Source organism: Aricia agestis, chromosome 3 (genome assembly GCF_905147365.1).
Source record: "Aricia agestis chromosome 3, ilAriAges1.1, whole genome shotgun sequence".
Classification (NCBI taxonomy): Eukaryota; Metazoa; Arthropoda; class Insecta; order Lepidoptera; family Lycaenidae; genus Aricia; species Aricia agestis.
In genome coordinates, this window is record NC_056408.1 from 8,584,590 (window position 1) to 8,609,964 (window position 25,375).

The 25,375-nt window shown below is 41.2% G+C and overlaps 1 protein-coding gene across 1 annotated transcript in view; it reads left to right on the forward strand.

Annotated features, from left to right (window-relative positions):
* LOC121725700 (protein unc-80 homolog) overlaps window positions 1–25,375 on the forward strand; it is a 73,130-nt gene that overhangs the window by 43,250 nt on the left and 4,505 nt on the right. Inside the window, exons 45-64 of the mRNA XM_042112759.1 lie at window positions 44–173; window positions 472–612; window positions 3,411–3,604; window positions 3,853–3,998; window positions 4,277–4,471; window positions 5,020–5,215; window positions 6,017–6,235; window positions 7,188–7,333; window positions 7,693–7,867; window positions 8,357–8,518; window positions 8,742–8,945; window positions 9,402–9,518; window positions 11,166–11,300; window positions 11,529–11,652; window positions 13,522–13,704; window positions 15,832–16,016; window positions 18,668–18,833; window positions 19,305–19,460; window positions 19,973–20,074; window positions 24,232–24,342. Coding sequence (XP_041968693.1) covers window positions 44–173; window positions 472–612; window positions 3,411–3,604; window positions 3,853–3,998; window positions 4,277–4,471; window positions 5,020–5,215; window positions 6,017–6,235; window positions 7,188–7,333; window positions 7,693–7,867; window positions 8,357–8,518; window positions 8,742–8,945; window positions 9,402–9,518; window positions 11,166–11,300; window positions 11,529–11,652; window positions 13,522–13,704; window positions 15,832–16,016; window positions 18,668–18,833; window positions 19,305–19,460; window positions 19,973–20,074; window positions 24,232–24,342 — 3,187 coding nt within the window. The remainder of the gene's footprint in view (window positions 1–43; window positions 174–471; window positions 613–3,410; window positions 3,605–3,852; window positions 3,999–4,276; window positions 4,472–5,019; window positions 5,216–6,016; window positions 6,236–7,187; window positions 7,334–7,692; window positions 7,868–8,356; window positions 8,519–8,741; window positions 8,946–9,401; window positions 9,519–11,165; window positions 11,301–11,528; window positions 11,653–13,521; window positions 13,705–15,831; window positions 16,017–18,667; window positions 18,834–19,304; window positions 19,461–19,972; window positions 20,075–24,231; window positions 24,343–25,375) is intronic.

The window sequence follows — 25,375 nt, forward strand, 5'->3', positions numbered from 1 at the left end:
TGGTTCCTGCTTGTAAATATTTTACCAAAATTTTATATTTCAGGTAGTACACAGCGTTCATGGGATCATGTTCAAGGATCTAAAACAGATATTACGTAAGGAGCAATGTGACGCGTCGATACTGCTCACCGCTAACGTGCCTGCTGCTAAGAAAATTATTGTTCATGGCCCACGTTAGTATATAGCCTTATGTATATTTCGGTTGTGGAATTAGTAGAAACTAGAAAGTTATTATTACGTGCTACTTTTTCACTAAACCATGAATCTAATAGTGATGTGCTCGATAGAAAAAATTCTAGCCGCTAGGCGCTGACCGACCTATAGTGTCCGTAGTCCTAATAATTTGATGCTAGTATCGCAAGATCAATATTGCGATAAATTAATGTAAAGATCGTGGTGGTAATAAAAAACATATAAATTATTTTCATAAAATTGTAATATAAACTCACAAAAATATGTTCCTATTTATAGCTGAAAACGAAGGCAGCATTCCCTCGCAATTCCCAGTACAAGAGGATACGCAGTTCTGTCAAATTCTACGAGAGTCGTTAGACTACTTTGGTATCCCCGAACGGTTGCATGATGAATATTTCCTTGTTGACTTCAAAACACGTAAGTAAATATACATCAAGACAATGAGAGAGATATACAAATTCTTTGTTATCTTAAATGACAAGGTATTGGAAAAACGACCAGCCCTAAAGCCGCCAACCCACCGCGGCGCGCACGAATTGTGTCAAGTCAAAGAAATAAATCCGCGCACGCGTGGACGTGCATGGATTTATTTCTTTGACTTGACACAATTCGTGCTTACAAAGCGAAGCTTGACGCACGTGCGTAGCCCACGGAGCTAATACTAAGAGGAGGTGTTGTAATCAAGTTTCCTTATGAAACGACGCGTGACAATTTGCGGGGTGAGGGGGTGTCAAGCTCCGCCCACTTCTCAATATTTCATCTATCGGCTAAAAGCCAAACTACTAGCTTAGGTCGATGTTGATGTTACTACGTAGTTCAACTATCTTACACTAGATGTCATTTTGTCTTGAATATGACATCTAGTTGGACGTACTACGGCCCTGGATATTTTTTACGTTTCAAATAGTTATCATAGGTGACGACAGATGGTGGTTTATAAGTAATATCATAATAAAAGCTATATAATCACGGTTTTAGCTATTAAACGTGTTTAAGACTAAGTGTATAACGGTTTTCAGTATTCAAGTATGATTATTGTAATAAACTTATGCAAAATTATACGCATTTACGTCTGTATTATCTTTCAAAGGTTTGGCCACCTAGTGTCAAGTAGTATAATTAACGCTGAAAGCTGAAATGTTCTAGAACTTTTATATTTAAATTACATTTTAAATTATTTCCAAATAAAGTCTCCAGAGTTGGCTCCGGTCTTGACGCGACTTTTTCGGCTCTCCTATTCCACTGGCATCGTCCCGGCTTCCTGGAAGACAGCCTTGGTGCACCCGATCCCCAAAAAAGGTGATCGCTCAAATCCTTCCAACTACAGACCAATCGCTATAACCTCTCTCTTCTCGAAGATAATGGAATCCATTATCAATAGCCAGCTTCTTCGATACTTGGACGGCCAGGGATTGCTAAGCGACAAACAATACGGGTTCCGTAAGGGTCGCTCGGCTGGTGATCTCTTGGCATACCTGACTCATCGTTGGGCTCAGGCAATTGAGTCGAAGGGAGAGGCATTGGCTGTTAGTTTGGACATTGCGAAGGCCTTCGATCGGGTTTGGCATAAAGCGCTGCTATCAAAGCTTCCATCATACGGGCTGCCCGAGAAATTATGTAAGTGGGTCACTAGTTTCTTAGCAGACAGAAGCATAAAGGTCGTAGTTGACGGCGAATGCTCGGAAACTCAGTCTGTTAATGCTGGTGTCCCTCAGGGCTGTGTGCTATCGCCTACTCTATTCATACTGCATATCAATGACATGTTACAAACCAAAGGCATTCATTGCTATGCGGATGATAGTACAGGTGATGCTGTATATACCGGCTCCCCTAATATTTCTCGGCAAAATGTCACTGAGAGTCGAAACGAACTTGTGTCTAAGGTGGAGAATTCATTGGAGAAGGTCTCTGAATGGGGTAGACGTAACTTAGTCCAATTCAACCCCGCCAAGACACAAGTCTGCGCGTTCACCACTAAAAAGTCACCAATGGTCGTTTATCCTCGTTTCGAGGGCACATCTTTAACCATCTCCCCTAGCATTGAGATACTTGGCGTCAACATATCGAGCGAAGTCCAGTTTCGATATCATCTTGAGGGTAAGGCCAAATTAGCCTCGAAGAAGCTTGGCGTTCTTAATAGAGCGAGACAGTACTTCAGTCCGGACCAACGCCTACAACTCTACAAGGCGCAGGTTCGGCCTCATATGGAATATTGTTCTCATCTCTGGGCAGGGGCGCCAAAATACCAACTGCTCCCTCTGGATCGTATCCAACGAAGGGCTGCTCGAATTGTTGACTGCCATAGTGTTTCAAACAGCTTGGACCCCCTGGAATTACGCCGAGATGTTGCTTCACTCTGCATCCTCTATCGGTTGTATCACGGGGAGTGCTCTGAGGAATTGTTCGGAATCATACCACCTGCAACTTTTCGCTATCGTCCCACGCGAAAAACATACCATCCTCATCACCTTGATGAGTGGCAGTCTTCCACAGTGCGTTTTTCGCGTAACTTTCTGCCGCGCACTGTAAAACTCTGGAATGGGCTGTCACCAGCAGTATTTCCGGACCGATACGACCTGCAAACCTTCAAGAAAAGAGCGTATACCCTCTTAAAAGGCCGGCAACGCACCTGCAGCTCTTCTGATGTTGCGAGTGTCCATGGGCGACGGTAGTTGCTTACCATCAGGTGACCCGTTTGCTCGTTTGCCCCCTTATTTAATAAAAAAAAAAAAAAAAAAATGTGATGGTATTTATATTATCAGAACGTCTGTCTGAATTTTTTTTTGACATTGTAAAACACAATACTTCATCCTTTCCTTGTTGATACAATGAAATACGCAGAAAACACCATTTTATTGGGAGTCTCGTTACGTGTGCACCTGACAAACGCTGAAAGTGTACTGACTTAAGCCCCGCCCACAATGATGATGTCAGGACCTAGTTGAAAATCACAGTGCACAGTTGCTTAGGCCAGCTCCTCTTTGTATGAGCTCCGTGGCGTAGCCTCTCCGTGCGCCGCGGTGGGTTGGCGCCTTTACTCTAATACCGTAAGAGGGCATGTATTATCATTCTGCCACGCCTTAAAGCTTGAACTTCCAACATATCAAGACGTAGTTTTGACGCTTGACATCCGTTTCATGCTACAATAGATAAAAAAACAATTATGGTTCTTTTAATGTAATACTTGCGTTTATATATCATATTTCTTTTTTCAGGGCAAATCCACAACCCTCAGAACTACGTCCGCGACCACTACTTCTTCAAACGCTCTCAGTACCCGCAACTGGGTTTAGTTCACATGCAACCTGACGAGGCGTTCGCTAAACTACAGCATAGAGAGCTACTGCACAAGTTCGTTGAGATAGGCAAGGTGCTGCTCACTTGGGCCATATTGAAGAATGTTGATATGGTATGTGATTTTGAAGCATTTTTAATATTATGACGTCTTAAATTAGTTACTAATATTTTAGGCGCATGATATGCTGCATAATATGTAATAGTTGAACTGAAAAAAATAATTTTAAAATAGTTACATTTTTTTCGCGCTAAGTAGTAAGTCAGTGACCTAAAAATTATGGCGTAATTTAAAAAAAAACTAACTGTAACTAATAAGCTGTTCTATTAAACATTCAAAACTATACTAATTATGGTCTATAGGTGGTCCAACGAGTGGTGTTCTTACACGACGAACTGATGAAGCTACCGTCGTTCCCGCGTAAAGCGCTCGAGGCGGACTTGGACTTGTACAGCCGGGGTCCGCTCGGCCCTACCCTACTGGGGCTAGATGTATTGCACAAGTTTATGTGAGCTTTCAATTGAAAATTATATTTACTCACCGCATATTTAAATGTCACTGAGTTTGTCTTGTCAATTTACCTTTTTAATATTTTAAGAAAAAGACAACAACCTTTTGTAAGCTATCCGACTTTTAACATTTTTATCGATACGAAAAGTCTTGTCTTGAATACAAAATAGAATACGTTTGCATCTGACATCAGTGTGACGCAAGCAACGTGAGGCACAAATTTAACTTAGTTAAGTTATAATTTTTAGGATAAAATAAAAGGGTTATTTATTACAGGTGGGTTCGACTTATCGCTCGGATGTTTGAGGCCATGGCTGGTAATTTCACGTCCTCTAGAGACATACATCTGTTTCTGAACGTTCTTAACGGAGCTCTAATGCTTCACAGTGAAGACTCGTTGATACTAAGATATGTCATAGCCACTTATGTAAACGCGGCATTTAATTTCAAGAACATTTTCTCTACTAATGGGTAAGTTTCAGTATACATGTCGCAGTCCACTGGTTAATACAACCACAAAACACCGGTTAGTTGACGCCATACTGTAAACAAAACGCACCTAGCGCCGCGGTGGTGAGCGCTGAACTAATTCAATCAAACGGCGGCTTTTGAATCAGCTGTAGTGTTGAACGTTTCGAGCGACTTAAATATTCAATTAAAAAGCTAGACGTGTGATTGAATGGCGTTGTTCAGTCAAAGGGCTGTTTGATTGAACGGCTATTTTAACCAGTTGGCTGCGACATACATACTTAGAGTGCAGATATAATATGTTTAATGACAATATTAAGCATCCAACCACGAAGCAAATAAAAATTCAAATACTGACCTATCTCGAGTTGTCTCTGTTACTCGCACATGAAAATGTTGCTATTGCATCTCGTATTGATAATAACCTGTGGAAACAAGAAAGCAACATAATATTCGTATGCAAGTGAAAGGGGCAAGTAGCGATGGGTATAATATGACTATGTGAAGTGCGTCAAGTATTGCAAAATTAAATAAAACCTTGAATATTGCAGATATCTTTTAATAATGCCAACTCTACTACAAATCTACTCCAATTTTCAAACAAACAAGTTGGTGACTACGACGATCGAATACGCAGTCAAGCAGTTCTACTTACTTAATAGAAAACCTTTCATCTTACAAATGTTCGGGTCCGTTTCTGCTATACTCGATACTAACGAAGAAGCTACTTATGGAGACGCTAGTAAGGTAAGAAATGCTATTTCTTTTCTACTTTTATAATTTAAAATAAACGTTCAGAACTATAGTTTTCATTTTTAAACAACCAAAAATTAAGTCAAATAAAATCTATAAATAAATAACAGTCCTTAAACTACAACTAAATAATATTGAGACCCGCCATCTTTGAAAGTGTCATCAGAAATATTATACTCGTTTCTCACCTAACATTCCCATGTCAATATAATCTAAGGGCGTTCGCTGCGTTGAGCGTGTGCAACGTGCGCTCGCCATAGTAATCGTGCGACGGCTGACCCGCCTCAACGTAGCGCTGCTCTATAGGATGACATGAAACAAGCACGCCTCGCGGGTGGCCGCGCCGGGCGCACGCTTAACGCAGCGAACGCCCTAAGGTATACTCGGGGAATCGAGTCAGTAGCGGTCATTGACTCCGTGTCAAAAAACTTGTCATTTTCTATATAAACCACGATTGACAAGGCAAGAGGTTTTCCAATTAATCTGTAATAATCTGTGTCTTTATAAGAGGTCAATTTTATTCTTAAATATTCTAAATACAGTGCGAGCATTTTTCATTTAGCGCCTAGACTAAAAAGGTTAATGACCGCTACCGCCTCGTTTCGCCGAGTACAGTATAGTTTGCATGCTGTGGCGGTCCGCATCGAATTGACGCTGGTGTTATTTCGAGTGACTGCTTTTTCGTGAATCGTGACTATGCCTCCATGTCTAATTCATCATTTCTCATATTTAAACACCAAAAGATCCTGGCAGGATTGTCGCTGTTAGTCAAATGGTCATCAAATCATCTTACAGGTGCAATCAAGCTGTCTCTTCAACTTGCTGCTGAGTCTTGAAACTCCTTCCCCCGACCCGCTCCACATAGCCGAGTTGATCAAAGAGGAAAAACCGCTCAAACCCATAGACTTCTGCTATCGAGACGAAGATGAAATGGTCAACGTGCTGGACTGTATCAGTCTTTGTGTGATGGTTGTGTCATACTCCGCTGAGAGTATAAGAGGATATCAGATGCTGGTGAGCTCTACACTCAATTATATAAGTACCTACGAATAATAAAAACTAAGGAATCGTAACTCCCATACTATTAGCGTTTTAAATTTAGTTCCTTTTTATCTGTCATGTAACGTCAGCCTAGTACCGCTCAAGGTCACCTAAATATTGCAAATGTATTGAAATGTGTACCTAAGGTACACTTTTTTGACAAGTATTGTGGAGCATGTTTTTTGACGGAGTTACTTTTCCTTAGTTTTTAGTATTCGTAGGTACTAACTACTATCGGGGAAATTGATTCATAGATAGCAGACCTACTTAATTCGTAGCGTTATGTCAATCCCATTCGACAAATCGCAAGTCGCAACTAACATAAAACGATCAAATGACGTAGGTCCGTCAATTGCCTATGAATCAATTTTTTCGATGGTACTACACTCATTAGAACTCATAAAGTTAATATACCTAGCGGAATAGAGCAACAATCTTGAGCTGTCAAACGAAACCGAAATTTAATTACGTCTGTGTGTAAAAATTTGTTTACGTATATACTTACACAAGCATCTTTCTAAGAGATTAAATTGTCAACGTGCTGATAAGTGCCGACTGGACGTCAAACAGATGAAAAAAATTGGTTCTGTTGTCATGTATCACGTATCTCTTTTTACCACGCAGTGTTACTGATAGTGACATCTCGCTTGCTCAGGCCTTTGTTTCTCTATTCCGCTAGGTATATAAACTTTATGTTAGAACTACAAATTATTCCAAAATGCCATAACCAATAATTCGTGCTTTCATGTGTCTATCTCTCAGTGTTTTAGCTTGTGTGATATCCTTAAACTTATCTTAAATTAAGGATACCTCTTGAATTTAAAGGCAACAAGCGGTTTAAAGTTCAGTGTTGGGTTTATCTGATACGATGAAATAGAAACTCTCTAATCTCTATGACTGATACAGTATTAAATTAATATTGCAGATAATTCTAGAAGCAATTCTTCCCTGCTATGTTAAACAAATTCAACTGCCAACATACAACAAAGATGGGCGGACGGAGAAGGAAATAATATTACAACTGGCTATCGCCATCAAAACATTGGTGAACAACTGCGAGGGACTCTCTAAGTAAGTAATGAACAAATCGTACCTTACTTCTACTACTACTTAACAATCTTATCTTTCATAATTACGAAGGTGGGAAGAGAGGTAATATGACCCTCAATTAACTTTAACTCTGAATGGTGCAAGGGGCTCTTATAGTCTATTATTTTAATCAGGATCAAGAGACAAAAAGTTTGATGAAGCCTAACACTACGTGAAGTATTATTTAATTTCAAAAATCTAGGCTAAATAATAAGTAGAAAATCGATTCGTAGATTTTTCAAATTGTGTAAGTAAGTACCTAAGTACTTTACTAATTAATGGTAATACCAAAACATAAATTGCGTCAATGAGCTAATTCATATCAATTTTATTCTAAACAGATCATATAACGGTCCGTATCGCACGTCACCCGAGCACAAGGGCTCGTCGCAGCGGGGTTGCGCGCGCGCCGCCGCCCCCTTCCTGCCTCTAGAGTTGCTGGAAGATGAGTCGCACTCGCGGTACGTCAGCGACCGCCCACCGCCCACTGACCTCGCTGCGGCTGAGGACTCTGAGGTGAGCTGGAACATATTTTATTCTTAACAGATCATACAACGGTCCGTACCGCACGTCACCCGAGCACATAAGGGCTCATCACAAAGAGGCTGCTTGCGTTATATTTTATGCAGGATAAAAGTATATCTTCCGGCCGAGCTAGGTGGATCAGGCTGAGGCCCACTATTTCTCTTTTCCCTCTTCTCTTTTGGGGGCACTGATTCCGCTTCAAATAGGCACAAAAAACAGCTGGGTATCTTATGTCCAGCGTACTTGTATAATTGAGGTCAGTGTAGCCACAATACTTATCACCATGGAAATGACATTTAGTATGAAGTTTTGACATGCCTCGTGGTTTGAACAGGGGTAAAAATATAAATATCACAGCGGATGATACTAAAGTATTCAGTTAATATCTTCTTCAATTAAAATACTTTTCCATCAGTGTATCGTCCTCTAATCACTAGGTCCCCACCAATAATTAGTAATAAAACCAATTTTCTTTTGAAGCTGGTCCGCGCGGAATATCGTCGTCCGCGCGACGTGCTGCTGTCACTAGTTGGCGACTTCGTCGGCAGCGCGACGCCGCGGCTGCTCGACGTCAACGGGTCTAAGGGCAGCGCTGCCAGCGACACTAAACCTTTCGATCTGCTAGACTCTAAGTCGCATGCTGTGAGTTTATCTTGTACTAACAGATTATTGATTGATATATAGATGGCATAATATACTATTAATCGACTTAATAAGTCAAGTCTGTGTTTGTCGTGATCTGTCGAATTCTTATGTCATGGCCAAACGCGAATGCAACCGAAAGTTATCACTAAACAAAAATATTCCAAAAATTTATTTCAAATTCCATAAAAAATGCATAATTAAACCAAGATCTACCCAACAGAGGCTGGCAGAAATCGCTCACTCGCTGCTCAAAGTGTCGCCATACGACCCCGAGTCGATGGGGTGTCGCGGGCTGGAGCGGTACATGACGCAGGTGCTGCCGGCGGCGGACTGGGCCGACGACGCGCTGCGGCCCGCGCTCACATTGATCCTGCGTCGCCTGGACAAGGTCTTCCTGAAGATCTCCAAGAAGCCCAGCATCAGGGTGAGAACGGGACGGAGCACGAACAGTTGACGCTCTCTCTCTTTCACACAAAAAATCATTCTTCTTTTTTAAACTTCAAGACTGATCTTTTTCGCAGCTGTAGTTTTCAGGGACCAATAATATTACTGTATAACATCGTTATATAATACGCAGTAGAGGTCGCCAGATGCAGCTACTAAATTCCTAACAGGGCCCGTACCACGAAACGGTTTTAAGACTCAAACAATCGGACGACAATGCCACGTTCTGCTCTAACAACGTCATTTCACGTTTGTTAGAGTAGGACGCAACATTCTCGTACGATTGTTTGAGTCTCAAAACCGTTTCGTTTCCGTTTCTTAAGATAATACAGTATTGATTCGGTGCTGGATTTCAGTGAGACTAGCGTCAAATATTCAAGTTTAAATCTCAGTGTAGTATAATTATAATGATGAAACTATTGTCTATATGTTATAGCGAAACACAGACTGGGACTCAGCAGCGGTGTTACTGAAGGGAGTGTACGAGACAATGATACGGTGTCCGTACATCATGCAGTGGCAGCAAGTTAAAGCGCTGCTTAACACTATTCAGGTATTGCTCTTTTAACATTCTTTTTAATTAAAATAAATATCAAACCGACCAAGTGCGTGTCGGGCCACGCGCAATATAGGGTTCCGTAGTACCGCTAGTTTTTATTTTTATTTGGTCAATTAATGTACCATCGAGGAAGTTGATTCCTATGCAATTGACAGACCAACGTTATTTGGTCGAATATGTCAATTCAATGTTAATTGTGATCTGTCAGCTGGGTTTGACGTAACGCAAACAAACTACTTAGGTCCCCGATTTGCATAGGAATCAACTTCTCTGATTGTACATATAAAGTGTTTTACACTACTAACAACATCATCTCAGTTACTTTCAAAAGAATTTGAACGAAAAGTTCCTTTATACTTCGCCGAATACATTTTTTTAGTTGATCGACTATTACTCAATAACTTATGAAGTCTTCTTAGCCGTGATAGTTTTCCTTTTAAATCCAGAAGCAACCGTTTAGCTCGTAGAAGGGGGAGATACTGGACTCTTAACGATTTTTTTCACTTTAAAACTTAATATTTCACAAACGGATCCCTAAATCGGAAAATGATTTATGAATACTCATAATATTTTAAAAAAACCTATCCCACGACACCCCACACCATGGGGTAGACGCGAAAAAAAAATCCCAGCTTGATGTGTAGGGAAGGTACCATAAAAAAAAAAGATTTCATGTACCATTTTGTCGGCATCATTAATATGTGCATTCATGCCAAATTACAGCTTTTTGTAGGTGCTATAGTCTCTGAGCAAAACCGCGGACAGACAGACAGATAGACGGACAGACGGATGGACAGACCGAAGCTATAAGGGTTCCTTGTTGACTACGGAACCCTAAAAAGGGTGGGAGTAAATATAAATAATTTATTACGTGGGGGAGCCATACTTCGGCACGAATTTGCCGGCTTGACCGGAGAAACACCACGTTCTCACAGAAAACCGGCGTGAAACAGCGCTTGCGCTGTGTTTCGCCGAGTGAGTGAGTTTACCGGAGGCCCAATCCCCTACCCTATTCCCTTCCCTACCCTCCCCTATTACCCTATTCCCTCTTAAAAGTACACATATATTTAAGGCCTTTGTCAAAATTGCAAGTGCCTACCTGTTGCCATTATTGGTATCGAGCAAAAAAGGCCAAAAATGTCACGTTTGTTGTATGGAACCCCCCCTTAAATATTAATACATACATATTATTTTGTTTTTAGTATTTGTTGTTATAGCGGCAACAGATATACACAATCTGTGAAAATTTCAGAAGTCTAGCTATAGCGCTTCCTGAGATACAGCCTGGCGACATACGGACAGACATCGAAGTCTTAGTAATAGGGTCCAGTTTTTACCCTTTGGTATTTTGGTATTTGGTAATCCTAAAAACGAATTACGTTAAGTGATGCCTACGACTTCCAATTCCATTTACTTGCGACACAAGAAGTCACAGTTTTGTATTTTCTTTTATATCATAATACCAACAGTTTGACTACGATGATGTGGCACTTGGATAACATTTGAATGGGCGCCTAAGTGTCGCAACATCTACAATTTAATTGATACAAGATGAAGGCTTCGATACCGATATTGGACATCTTTGTCATTGTGGGATTGTAACAACACCCGAGTTTTACTAATCTTTTTTTTTTTGTACAGGCGCTAGTAGTGTCAGAGAGTAACAGCGGCGAGAATCTGTCGTCGGCGACCGCGGCGTTGATGTCGCAGCCACCGCCGCCGCACTTCTGCAGCACCGTCGTGCGACTCATCTCCATACAAGTCGTCAACGCGGGGGTGAGGTTTAAACTAGTTTATACAAATTATAGAACAGGTACACGAATTACATTAGAAAAATAATTTATCCAAATCAACAAAAACATTTATTTTTGAGTTTTTGAACTTTGAAAAGGTCGTTTGAAAAGTTTTCAAAAAACACTGATGATATCTCAGATGTATCTCAAGATCTATATATATCATCACTGTTTTAAAAATATAATATTAACCATTGTCTTTACATTTTAGGACAGCTACTCTCTGGAACAAATGTGCGGGGGCAGTGCCACATTTCCGTCCACAGAAAAGACTGAGAACATGCTAATGAATTTGTTGATGCCGCTCTGCTTCCGTGTCGGTAGCGGTCGAAAAGGTAATTTTATATGTATTACACCAGTACCCTTGAGACTTTGTATGTACTTTCACGACCATTTCCGGAGTTGTGACGCTTTTTGGACGTCCAGGGCGGCTTCATCTTTGACATATACGACCGCGTTTAAACTCAGCTATCCAATTTTTTACTGTGGCATAAGAAGAAGCAGATTCACCCAAAACATTTTTTAATTCATCATAGATATCTCTCCTCCCCTATATCCCCTTCATATGAGGAAACTTTATCACCGCTCTTTGTTCAATTTTATCCATATTCAAAACAGTTGACGAAATTTATTTTCAAATGATAAAAAAATTTTCACGCCACCAAATTAAAATTTAAAACACAGGTGGCCAGAGACACGAATTTAAAAATGACATACAATTTATTTTTAATTTTAACACAACATAAATAGCAGAGGCGCTAGTTACTTCTCATTCCGCCCTCGTAGGTTAAACTGCGCTCTAAAACAGGTATCAAGGATGTAGGTATCAAGGCTGCCAAGCTGAAGTGGGATTGGGCGGGTCACATTGGCCGTATGCATTCTAGTGATGCAACGGATCTCTGTTTCTGTTTCCGCAAGTGCGGAAGTTCCGCGCTTTTTTCAACATCCGTTTCTGCTTCTGTTTCCGCAACTTTCATAACGGAGATTTAAACGGAAGTTTACAACCGACGGCGGCCAAATCACTTTTTATAAAATATAACTTGCCACTACTAAATTTTGAATATTAATAAAAATATTATGTTCAGTTGCAAAGTTGTAATATTGTTTTCTATAATAGATTTTTAATATATCTATTTTAATCTAGATTTGGTGTATTTGATACTTAATCTATACTAATATTATAATTGGGAAGAGTTTGTTTGTTTGTTTGTTTGAACGCGCTAATCTCAGGAACTACGGGTCCGATTTGAAAAATTCTTTTACTGTTGGATAGCCCATTTATCGAGGAAGGCTTATAGGCTATATTTTATCACGCTAAGTATAATAAGAGTGAATAAATAGAGGAAAATGTGAAAAAACGGGGGAAATTATATGAACGCGGTAATCTCAGGAACTGCTTATCCGATTTAAAAATTCTTTGAATGTTAGATAGCCCATTCATCGAGGTAGGCTTATAAGCTATATTTTATCACGCTAAAACTAATAAGAGCGAAGAAATAGAAGAAAATGTGGAAAAAACGGGGGAAATTATATGGAATTGCTTATTATATTATGAACTACTGGAGCAATTTTTATGTTATTTGGCAAACATGAAGAATAGACCACGTGAAGGGAAATAGGCAATTTTTTGCTGCAAAATGTACGGTTGCGTGAAATTCCTAAATTACGCAAGCGAAGCCGCCCGAAACATCTATATATAATAAAATCGTAGGAAAGTCAATTCTGTATATTGAATATTTTTGTACAATAAATAATACTTGGGGTGTGATCTACTATGCTAACGCGGACGAAGTCGCGGGCAACAGCTATTAAAGAATATATATTTTGTAAATTTTTTTCATATTATTTACACTCCCGTTTCTGCATCCGTTTCCGTTTCTGCAAAAATTTACTTTGGACATCTGTTTCCGTTTCTGGTTCCGCTAAGGCACTTCCGTTGCATCACTAATGCATTCCAACCGCTGGGCAAGGATCTCAATAGAGTGGGTACCCGAAGACGGACGCCGCCGCCGAGGCCAACCTAGAAAAAGATGGCGTGATGAGCTGGAGGCATACCAGCTAAGCTGGCCAGTGGTAGCGCAGGAGAGAGACAGATGAAAGTCTTTGGGGGAGGCCTTTGCTCAGCAGTGGGACAGTTTAGGCTTATAATAATAAAGAAAAATAACTATTAAATTAGTAAGAGGATATAATATTTCTAAACACAGATGTGCCGGCCCTTCGTCAATCCGACGTGTCGTACATGGTGTCGGTGGTCCTTAGCGCGCTGTGCCCGCCCGCGAGCAAGCCGGCGACGGACGCGCGCGCAAACTCGCTCACCTTCACTGGTAGCCGCGACACACGCAACACGCAGCGCCTCTCCGACCACTTGTACCGCATCGCCTTCCTCGGTACGTGTGCGTGTGTGCGTGCGTGCGTGCATGCGTGCGTACGTGAGTGCGTGCGTGTGTGTGTGTGTCAGCTAGAAATCAGCTATTATACAGACATTAAGCCAAGTAAGGACTTCAACGCATCGTGGACGGTTAAGATAATGTTGCTGCAATGTAACCTTATTGGATAACTTATTAAATGATTATAATATGGAATGTCACATGATTTCATCAGAATTTCAAACACAGGATGTTAGTTTGGACTACATATTTCATATTTTATGTGTGTCAGCTAAAAATCAGCTATTATACAGACATTAAGCCAAGTAAGGACTTCAACGCATCGTGGACGGTTAAGATAATGTTGCTGCAATGTAACCTTATTGGATAACTTATTAAATGATTATAATATGGAATGTCACATGATTTCATCAGAATTTCAAACACAGGATGTTAGTTTGGACTACATATTTCATATTTTATGTATGTTCAACGATAATGCTGATGTTTGTAAACCCATTTCCAAGATATTTAATTTGTCGTAAAGGGCTTACTTTGACGTTGGTCCCTTTTAGATAAAACTGAGCAACAATGCGTAAAACGTCGTACGTCATTGTAACACAAAATCTATAAAGCGTTACCACAGTATAGCAATATGACATATCCCTACAGTAGTGAAACGAATGTACTTGCGCAGAGCAACCCGGGGGTACCCGCGGGGAAGCGGGCGGCGCGGGCCCGCGTACACAAACTCGCGGCGTTTGTATACCTGCGCCCACAGGGGTGACGTTGGCGCGTTGTCTACGAATTTTGTATTGTAAAACGATAACTTATCTTATAAACAATGGGATATTATAATAAATGTTCAGTGTACGGATGTAAATCTGATTCAAAAAACAAAAAGGATTTAAATTTTCATAAATATCGGCTCACACTTTACACTAATATTGTGTTGGCCTTGACGGCATTTTTTTGCATCTCTGTTTTATTGTTTACGTTGTAAGAAGTGTAATAAATTAAAAATCTGTCAAATACCCTGTCATATACTAATTAGTACCTACCTAGCTAGGTACACACACCAAGTGTAACATTTTGTCCTTTGGACCGCCCTTACCGAGCACGTAATAAGAGTTTTAACCAGGGATGTTAGACGGCCACTTGGAAGCTGGCTGAAAACTGGTATCGGAGACAGAAAACTGGTACGCCTGTGCTCCGCTCCGGCGCTGCGAACACTGATGACAAACTGTGTCGGAAGTCGCATCCCAGTGGAAAAAATTAATATTTTAATTTCGTATACTGTTAATAGAGGGCAGTAATCATCGAACGCACAGAAGAAATATCATTTTGAACTGCATTATCTTTTTGATATTAAACTGCATAATTCGGGTTTAATATATATTGAAAAAAATAGATAAATGATTCATAACGAAGATTTTTATAAGAAACGAGGGTTCGTTTGCTTAAAACCAAACAATGGAAAAGAAGTCAGAAGTAAACAAATTGACATTTCGAAAAAACATTTTTACACACAACACAACTGTTTATCGAGACTGCTTGCTATAAAAAAGTTTTATATTATAAAGGAAAAATGATTGGAATGTTTTTTACATGCATCTTTGAAATTTGCCGGTTATTCTATATGGTCAGTGTATTTTGGTCTGTCAAGGGCCAATCTTAGTATTTTTGCGTACAAGAACCAAGTAGTCTTGGTACATGCTACGTGGAACCAAAACCTGGTATGTGTACCAAGAAATTGATACGTCTGACGTCCCTGGTTTTGAAGTGCTTCTCTTACACCTGACGTGTGATTAATTATTGGATATTTTATATATTCGAAATTTCGAATGCGTCTTCATTGTTAATCCTTCGATCGTGATTCATGGATCCTTGGAAATCTATTGTTATTCTATTGTGTCTCCCTCACCGGTGAGCTTATGGGGCTTGATGGGTTAAATAAAGTTTCACCTAAATATCTGGCAGTACGACATAATATGTAAATAATCTGCTCGGTAGCTGTCATCGGTGGCGGCATCGTGCGACATCAAAGGCGTTTCGTTACTGTAGGGAGTAGGGACTAATATTGCTATACTGTGGCGTTACTATACGTCTCTTGTATTTTACTATAGCCTTTTAATGTCACACACACAGCGTTGAAAGTTCTCTGCGCGTGTTTCACGAGCGAGTTGTGCAGCGAGTGGGGCCGCATAGCGCGCACGGTTCGTGAGCTTGGCCGACGTAACGAAGCTGCGCATCACCTGTGGGACTTCCTCGAGCACGTAGTTACGTACCGCACGCCGCTGTATCTGTTGCTGCAGCCATTCATCGTACATAAGGTAGCAATAGATATTGTCTTCCATAGTCTGTATTTTGCCTTAGTATTTCAACGATATTAAGTAGGTACACAAAGATGGCCGACGAGCTTTAACCGCCGAGCTTAAAATCAATTGTCATGCCTCTAGCGCCGGCACCATAAATCGAAAAATTTATACCTACAACAAATAGTGATGCGCAATACTTATCTTTTTCGATATCGATAATTTATTTCTTAATTTATAATTTATATAAAGTATAAACTGATATCTAGTATTTGAATCCATAATGTTGTTATTATATATACAACGCTGGCAAAAACATTAGATAAAAACAGCTTGAATAGTGAAGTGACATAATTCCCGATATTTGTTATTACATTTCAAATAATATTAATTTCATAGTTTCCACAGATTAAATAATTGAGTTGTTTAAATATATAACCTACAACAAATATATAACCTACTACAAATATAGATTTTTAATAGTAGATCGATATCCCATCCCCTTTACACGCATACAATTTCATCTAAATGTCGTAGCAGACAGACAGATAGGAAAGCGTTACTTTGTAATTTTATACCTAACTTAAGTATCCACTACAATCACATTTATCGATAGCATCATCATAAGCACAACACTAGTGGAAAATTCTAGAAGGCGGCACTCGCTTATGACGTCAGAAGCGGTCGTCTTTTTCCGACCGTGGCGCAGGGTGTGCTGACAAAATTCGTTTCTAAACATGCAGGCTAGGGATGGGAATCGTCAATTCAATCACTGAAATTTTTATACTATATTTATCATAAATTAAGTAAAACAAACACGTTTATTTGTTCAGTAACCATTGCCTTATTTGTTTTATAATAAACTAGATGTCCCGCGCGGCTTCGCCCGCGTAAATTAGAAATTTTACAGAATCCGTAGGTACATTTTCCCATAAAAAAAAATTCCCTCGTTTTTCCCACATTTTCCTGAGTTTCTTCTGTCGTATTAGTCTTAGAGTAATAATATAATATAACCTTCTCGATAAATGATGAGTCTTACTCGATAAATGATCTATCTAACACTGAGATAAGTTTTTAAATCGGACCTGTAGTTTCTGAGATTGACGCGTTCAAGCAAACATACTCTTCAGGTTTATAATATTAGGTAGATATAGATTTTTTTTAATTATCGCTTGACAAACTCGAGTCTCGATCTAAAAGACTATGAAATGGTATAATATGGTAGTGATGATGATGATGATGATGATGATGATGAAGAATGTAATTTGCATAGTAGCATATGCTTTCTGTTCTTAAAACAACGCCGAAACTCCCAAACTTGTATCTATAAAGAATCAGGAATTCTCTCAGCACCTTCCGAACCACGGTATACCAGGTATATCTCGGTGCAAAATCTTACTTGTTGGTAGCATATGCTTAGAATACTTCTCACGAAACCGAAGTCACCATATGTTTCCCTATAAGTTTTGAGGAGTTCCCTCGATTACTTATGGATCCTTCATCAGATCACCACTTTTCTGAATATAATACCAAATTGGGATGATACCCTATATACCAAAAGAAAAATTTTGAAAATCGGTTAACAAACGGCGGAGTAATCGTTGAATATAAGAAAACGAACATAACACCTCCCCCATTTTGAAAGTCGGTTAAAATTGTAGCCTATGTGTTATTTATTTAATATTTTAATCAGCACATGAATTGAATAACAAATTTTTTTTCAAATTAATCGTAGCACCATCTGTCAGGACAAACTAAAATTGAAATAGAATAATATTGAATGCGATGATAGCGCCGTCCGCCGGATCTAATGTAAAACATTTCAAAATCAACAACTCCTTATAAATAAGAAATTAATTGAAAAAACATTTTCCAGTAGACCAAACTGTAAATCTAAACCATTCTCGAATCTCCACGAACACACACAAAAAATTTCATCAAAATTGGTCCAGTCGTTTAGGAGGAGTTCAGTCACATACACACGCACACAAGAAATATATATATTAAGATTAGTTGGTAAAAACAGACATTTTTTAATTTATGTGGATTTTTGTATCAGATATGTCCCGTCCCTACTGTCGGATTTTTCCGACTCGGGCGTTGGACATCAATACACTTTTCTAAGAATATTTTCGGTAATTTATTTAACTTTAGACATTATTTTTAGGTCTTCTAATTTAGAAACTAAAGTGTAATCAATTGTAAATGATTACTTCGTTAACTATTTACCAAGTATAAACATTATTACAGTGCTATCAAACAAAAAAGGCAGATTAACCGAGTAGTGGTACTGGTCGTAAATATCCGACCTTGGCGAAATGGGCACGAAAATATTTGTCGGATTATTCCGACCTTGGCGGCTAAAGGGTTAAATGTGTCTGTAAGCGGCACTATTATGTGACTCGTAGTGGCGCGCAAACTACGACTAGGCAACATTCCGCTAGTTTAGTGTTACTTTCACGACCAAAACAAATTAAATGATATTTCTCAAACGCGACAAGACCTTTCGGCTCTAAAGCGCGCCAAGGAAATTTAAATACATTCGCGTACAAATTCGAAATTCGAAAAATAAATAAATACAATAAACGATGTAATCTTTCAATTAATTTTTATGGTTACAATCAGTTTGTCCATTAAGAATGTTTTAAATCATGTTCATTTGTTTCCAGTTAGCACAACAGCCGATAGGTGATCACGAGAGGCACATGCAGTGGTTAGTGCGTGAACGCGTGCGCGGGCTCAAGATCCCCGGCGGGCGCGGGCGCGGCACGCTGCTGAGCGAGCTGGCCCGCGAGCTGCGCGCCGTACGGGACGACCACGATCACTACAAGTTTGGTACGTGATCACGTGATCACCACAGCCTGTTGGCCCACAAATGATCACGCTTTTATTTTAAAACTACTTACTTCATTCTTCCTGGCTATTGTGCAATTTAAGAGTTTGCGAAGGGCTTTAAAAATAATAGGATGTACGTATGCACTTAAGCTATACCGTATACGTCATGGTAACCGCAATAACACCACATCCATAACCTAAGTACCTATATCCGATTCAATATAATATAACTATAAAATAGATATAAGTATAATAATATTATAACTATGGAGTTCATCTTCGACCATATTCTTACTGCGCGGTTTTATTAAATAATGACTTTGATAGCCAATTTTAATTTTAAAATTTAACGGCGCAGTAAAAATTACGAGGGCACACTATTATCGTTATGTTTAATTTACTTTTTTAGTTTTAAACCAATATGGACTCAATTAAATTCATAGATATCATCAATTTTAAATCGTGTTCTAGAACAAATAGCGGAGAGTATCGGCGGCAAGCGTGTGGAGGCGCGCGGGCCGCCGGCGGACAAGCAGCAGCAGCACCGGCCGTCCCTCATCTCCATGTTGGTGGGCCGCGCCCCGCCCCGCACGCCGGACCACCCCGCGCCGCTCACAGCGCAGAGAGGTACTAATCGTAAAGTCGAGACCGCACTACGCGGCACTAAGCAGCAGAGCGTCACGAAACTTCGCATTCCATATAACTAGACGTTTTGTATCGCGCAGTGCGTCTTACCTCATATGATTACATACAAATAATATTTGCCTATGACGAGTCGCGTCGCTTCGCTGCTGCGTAGTGTCGCCGAATATGATTTCACCTCAACTGTTAAGTGTGATGAAACACTATCTTCCTTTACTCTTATAACCGCCTGTATACATGGCGACCCAACACATTTTAGGCTGCAGGAAAATGAGGACAGTAAAATAGGACTCTTCAATACACAAACATTTTAAAATTAAACACTGGAGAATCGTATTTTTCGACATTGTAATTTGCTTGAAATTAGTTTTCAAGTTAATAGTTTTCTTCTACATTTTCCCTCAACTTCGAAATACCCGTCATACAGTCCCAGATTGCGTGGTATAGTAGTCCGTAAAATCGCATATTCCCTTCTAGTAATTAGTGCGTGATTACAGAGTCACTATCGAGCAGTTCTACGACGAGTCAGGCGGTGCCGCTGTACGAGCCGCCCGTCAACAGCCGCCGACTCAGCGACAACGGCAATAACGCACACACTGGTAAAAAACAGCACCTTAGTAATGAAAATAATTGTTTTTCTTTGCATATACTCGCCTCCACCAGGGTATTCCATTGCGCTCGCTTCTGCGCCATCTATTGTTAATGAATGATTAAAATAGTGTTACGTGCGAGGGTTCGAAGGATTTGGAGAGAAAGACCTGCTGACTCTTATGAAGACTAATCACTAGCACTAGGTCTATCACAATGCACTGGGTCCAAAATACTAAGCACTATCACTGTCCTAGGTCGTAGTCAAGTCGTAGGTTTCACTGGTTCACTCACTATTGATCACTTGTTTACACTCTGAAGTCGCCTTGACAATCACTCGAACTGAACTGATTGACTGGCTCGCCTTCCTGCGGCTACTCGTATTTATATGGGCCGAGGCGAGTCCTACACTGTACCAGAACATTCCTTTCTAGAATGAACCCTATTCGTGTTCGTGTAAACTTTAAGTGTGGAATATTTCTGGAAGCCTAACGCCATCTAGTATCGAGTAGGGATTTTATGTTGTTTTAATTCCCCGGGTGGTTTCACAAGTTTTTTATTTTTTTATTTTTTTTATTAAATAAGGGGGCAAACGAGCAAACGGGTCACCTGATGGTAAGCAACTACCGTCGCCCATGGACACTCGCAACATCAGAAGAGCTGCAGGTGCGTTGCCGGCCTTTTAAGAGGGTATACGCTCTTTTCTTGAAGGTTTGCAGGTCGTATCGGTCCGGAAATACTGCTGGTGACAGCCCATTCCAGAGTTTTACAGTGCGCGGCAGAAAGTTATGCGAAAAACGCACTGTGGAAGACTGCCACTCATCAAGGTGATGAGGATGGTATGTTTTTCGCGTGGGACGATAGCGAAAAGTTGCAGGTGGTATGATTCCGAACAATTCCTCAGAGCACTCCCCGTGATACAACCGATAGAGGATGCAGAGTGAAGCAACATCTCGGCGTAATTCCAGGGGGTCCAAGCTGTTTGAAACACTATGGCAGTCAACAATTCGAGCAGCCCTTCGTTGGATACGATCCAGAGGGAGCAGTTGGTATTTTGGCGCCCCTGCCCAGAGATGAGAACAATATTCCATATGAGGCCGAACCTGCGCCTTGTAGAGTTGTAGGCGTTGGTCCGGACTGAAGTACTGTCTCGCTCTGTTAAGAACGCCAAGCTTCTTTGAGGCTAATTTGGCCTTACCCTCAAGATGATATCGGAACTGGACTTCGCTCGATATGTTGACGCCAAGTATCTCAATGCTAGGGGAGATGGTTAAAGATGTGCCCTCGAAACGAGGATAAACGACCATTGGTGACTTTTTAGTGGTGAACGCGCAGACTTGTGTCTTGGCGGGGTTGAATTGGACTAAGTTACGTCTACCCCATTCAGAGACCTTCTCCAATGAATTCTCCACCTTAGACACAAGTTCGTTTCGACTCTCAGTGACATTTTGCCGAGAAATATTAGGGGAGCCGGTATATACAGCATCACCTGTACTATCATCCGCATAGCAATGAATGCCTTTGGTTTGTAACATGTCATTGATATGCAGTATGAATAGAGTAGGCGATAGCACACAGCCCTGAGGGACACCAGCATTAACAGACTGAGTTTCCGAGCATTCGCCGTCAACTACGACCTTTATGCTTCTGTCTGCTAAGAAACTAGTGACCCACTTACATAATTTCTCGGGTAGCCCGTATGATGGAAGCTTTGATAGCAGCGCTTTATGCCAAACCCGATCGAAGGCCTTCGCAATGTCCAAACTAACAGCCAATGCCTCTCCCTTCGACTCAATTGCCTGAGCCCAACGATGAGTCAGGTATGCCAAGAGATCACCAGCCGAGCGACCCTTACGGAACCCGTATTGTTTGTCACTTAGCAATCCCTGGCCGTCCAAGTATCGAAGAAGCTGGCTATTGATAATGGATTCCATTATCTTCGAGAAGAGAGAGGTTATAGCGATTGGTCTGTAGTTGGAAGGATTTGAGCGATCACCTTTTTTGGGGATCGGGTGCACCAAGGCTGTCTTCCAGGAAGCCGGGACGATGCCAGTGGAATAGGAGAGCCGAAAAAGACGCGTCAAGACCGGAGCCAACTCTGGAGCACACTTTTTCAACACAATAGGCGGGATCCCGTCAGGCCCACTCGACTTTTGGATATCAAGGAAACAGAGGGCTTTTCGCACTGAGCGCTGATGAAACCGTATATCCGACATGATGCTCGTGCATCGCGGTATGGTCGGCGGTTTCTGCCCCCCGTCACCCAGGGTCGAGTTTGACGCAAAGAGCTTGCCCAGAAGATCGGCTTTGTCTTTTGCGTCCTGGGCCAACGATCCATTTCCTACGTGTAGGGATGGTAGGGTTGGCTTGCAGAAATTTCCTTCAATAGCTTTGGCCAGAGACCAGAATGCACGGGTTCCCGAGGGGAGGCGCTCAAGTCTCTTGCCAATTCTATTGACGTGCTGTTGCTTTGCCCGAGTAATCTCTTTCTTGAGGGACCTAGAGGCAAGGTTGTACTCCTTTTTATATGTGCTGGTATTTAAATCTCGAGCAGACACTGCGTTGGCCCAGGATTGGTAAGCCTCCTGCTTCCGGCAAGAAGCTTTTTTGGGGGATGAACCAAACCAGGAACGAAATCTGCCGCCAGCTGGTGCCGCCAGGTGGCAGCAGCACTACAGAGGTCGGAATGAAAAGTTCCATCCCCTGCATCACCACATCGGCAACAGAGTTGGCAGTGTTGTCGAGATCATCCGGCGAGAAGCACACGTGCCCCCAAGGATAGGATGCAAAAAACGACCGCATCCCATCCCAGTCTGCTGACTTGTAGTGCCACACACGACGGTATTTAACAGCGCGCTGTCTTAACACCGTCGTAAGTGGCACAGAACTCCTAACAAGGCAATGATCCGATGAACCAAGTGGTGCGGTTACGGATATTTGGTAGCCGTCAGGATTTGAAGTCAGCAGGAGGTCCAACAAGGAAGGATTCTGACCATCCACATCTGGGATTCGCGTAGGCGTAGTAACCAGTTGTGTCAAGTCGTTCGCAAGGGCAAAGTTGCAGACAGATCTCCCCGCGTGATCAGTTTTACTGGAATTGAGCCAGTCGGCGTGGTGGGCATTAAAGTCGCCAAGTATTATGATCTCTGCGGATGGGATCTGCCGCTGCACAAAATCTGAAGCAGCTTGTAGGTGCTCCAAGAGTCGGTCCGTCTCGGGGTCACCACTATGGGACCTATATAGGCACGCATAGACGCGAGGGTGGTCGTCGCAATCTATGCGGAGCCATAAGTTTGATAGGTCCATGACCTCAAGATTGCTGAGGCGGCGAGAGCTGATATCATCTCTGATATACACACACACTCCAGCTTTGGGTAGAAAGGAGTGCTCGAGGTAATACCCTGGGTGGGAAAGGTATGATGTGTCACTCGGAGATGATATCTGCGTCTCGGTTAAAAAGAGCAAAGCCGGCCTTGCCGTCTCAAGGTGGTAATGGACGGCATTAAGGTTGGAGTGTAATCCCCTGATATTACAAAAGTCCATGTTTAATATCGAGGGGGGTGCCTTTGTGTGTTTGCTCTTGCCCCGAGCAGATTGGAGCGCAGTTTTGCCCTCCCCAGAATACGAGGGGCAGCCTGGACGTCCACGTTCAGTTCCAGGGGTTCCTGAGCATGGACGTCCAGAGAGGGATTCTCCAACGCAGTTGGTACCCTCCTGGGGTAGCAAATTGTTTTTCAACTGCGGCATTTCTAGGGGGGGTAGGGGATTGGGCCTCCGGTAAACTCACTCACTCGGCGAAACACAGCGCAAGCGCTGTTTCACGCCGGTTTTCTGTGAGAACGTGGTATTTATCCGGTCGAGCCGGCCCATTCGTGCCGAAGCATGGCTCTCCCACGTATAAAAAGTTGACGCTAGATGGCACTACGTGTCCGTATCTGTAACAATAGTTATACAACTATAGATCTACCAGAATCTGATGGCTGGAAGTGAGAAAATAAATTGACTCTAGCAATACCGGGTAATAGGAATAAAACATTTTGATTGAGCCGCCGATGATATGAGCGCTCATATCATCGACATTATATAGTAATTTTAGCAGAACGATTACATGTGACGATATTATTCCCTTGAACGAAATATTTTTCTTACAAATTGTAATGTTCAACAGCAAGTAGCGTATACAGCGGTGACCAGAAAGCCTCAGCTAGTTCCTCATCTTTCGCGAGTACGCAGACGAAGCTACGTTTCATGTCTTCTGTGGAGTTCAAATTGAATTCAGGTAAATATAAATACAGGGTGCAATTAAACCTTCCTGCCAAATTTTGATATATTGATCCTTGTTAAAAATAAAAATACACATATTTTTTCTTTTATAATCACTCAGTACTAAAATGTTGAGAAATAGCTTCCGAAAGTTATCCTAAAAAACACTACAATTAATAGACACGATACGTCGGCCGCACGTGCCCCCGCGCGCGCGACTTCCCCCGCGTCACCCCCGCTCATTCCCCCGCACCGCGAGTGACCGTTCTGCAACGATTTTAAATGGGATAAAATATGTCATTGGAAGAAAAATAACACCCAATTTTTTTGGTTATATGGAATTAGGGAATGCAATCTTGGACCAAGATTGACTACTCAAGATCTTGGCGTCTTTTTTCTGAACCAAGATTGGTCAGTTCGAGATCTTGTTGAGATTCGGGTCGAGATCTTGGTCGCGAATCAAGATTTTCGGGATTTTCGAGATTGAGCAGAATAATTGAAAAAATGCGTTTTTTTTGCTGCAAATTGATAGTAACCAGTATTTTAATAGGTATTAAGTAATATGTAATGTAATGTTTCAAAGAATTTGTTTCTGAGAAAATTGGGTATTTTTATAATTACCTATATAAACTAAACAAAACAAAGTCATTTTTTACAAATTCAAGTTTTTGATACTTTTTATTATTCGTAGTTTTTGAAACATAAAAATCGGCGCAGTGCAGACGACAGACTATCCGTGACGCACTTTTTAGTCCGTGGAAATAGAACCTATGCAATTGCCAAATTATATGCAGTAACGCTGCGTCTGCGCTGCGCGTCGTGTGCGTTACTGCATATAATTTGGCAATTGCATAGGTTCTATTTCCACGGACTAAAAAGTGCGTCACGGATAGTCTGTCGTCTGCGCTTATCTGTCTACTATATTATATACTTACCCTTAAATCTGTGGTGGAAAATTTCGGAATTCAGGATTGATGGCTTTCAAGATTGAATCTTGGAAAATCACTCAAGATCTTGGTGGAATCTTGATCTTGCAAGATCAAGATTGC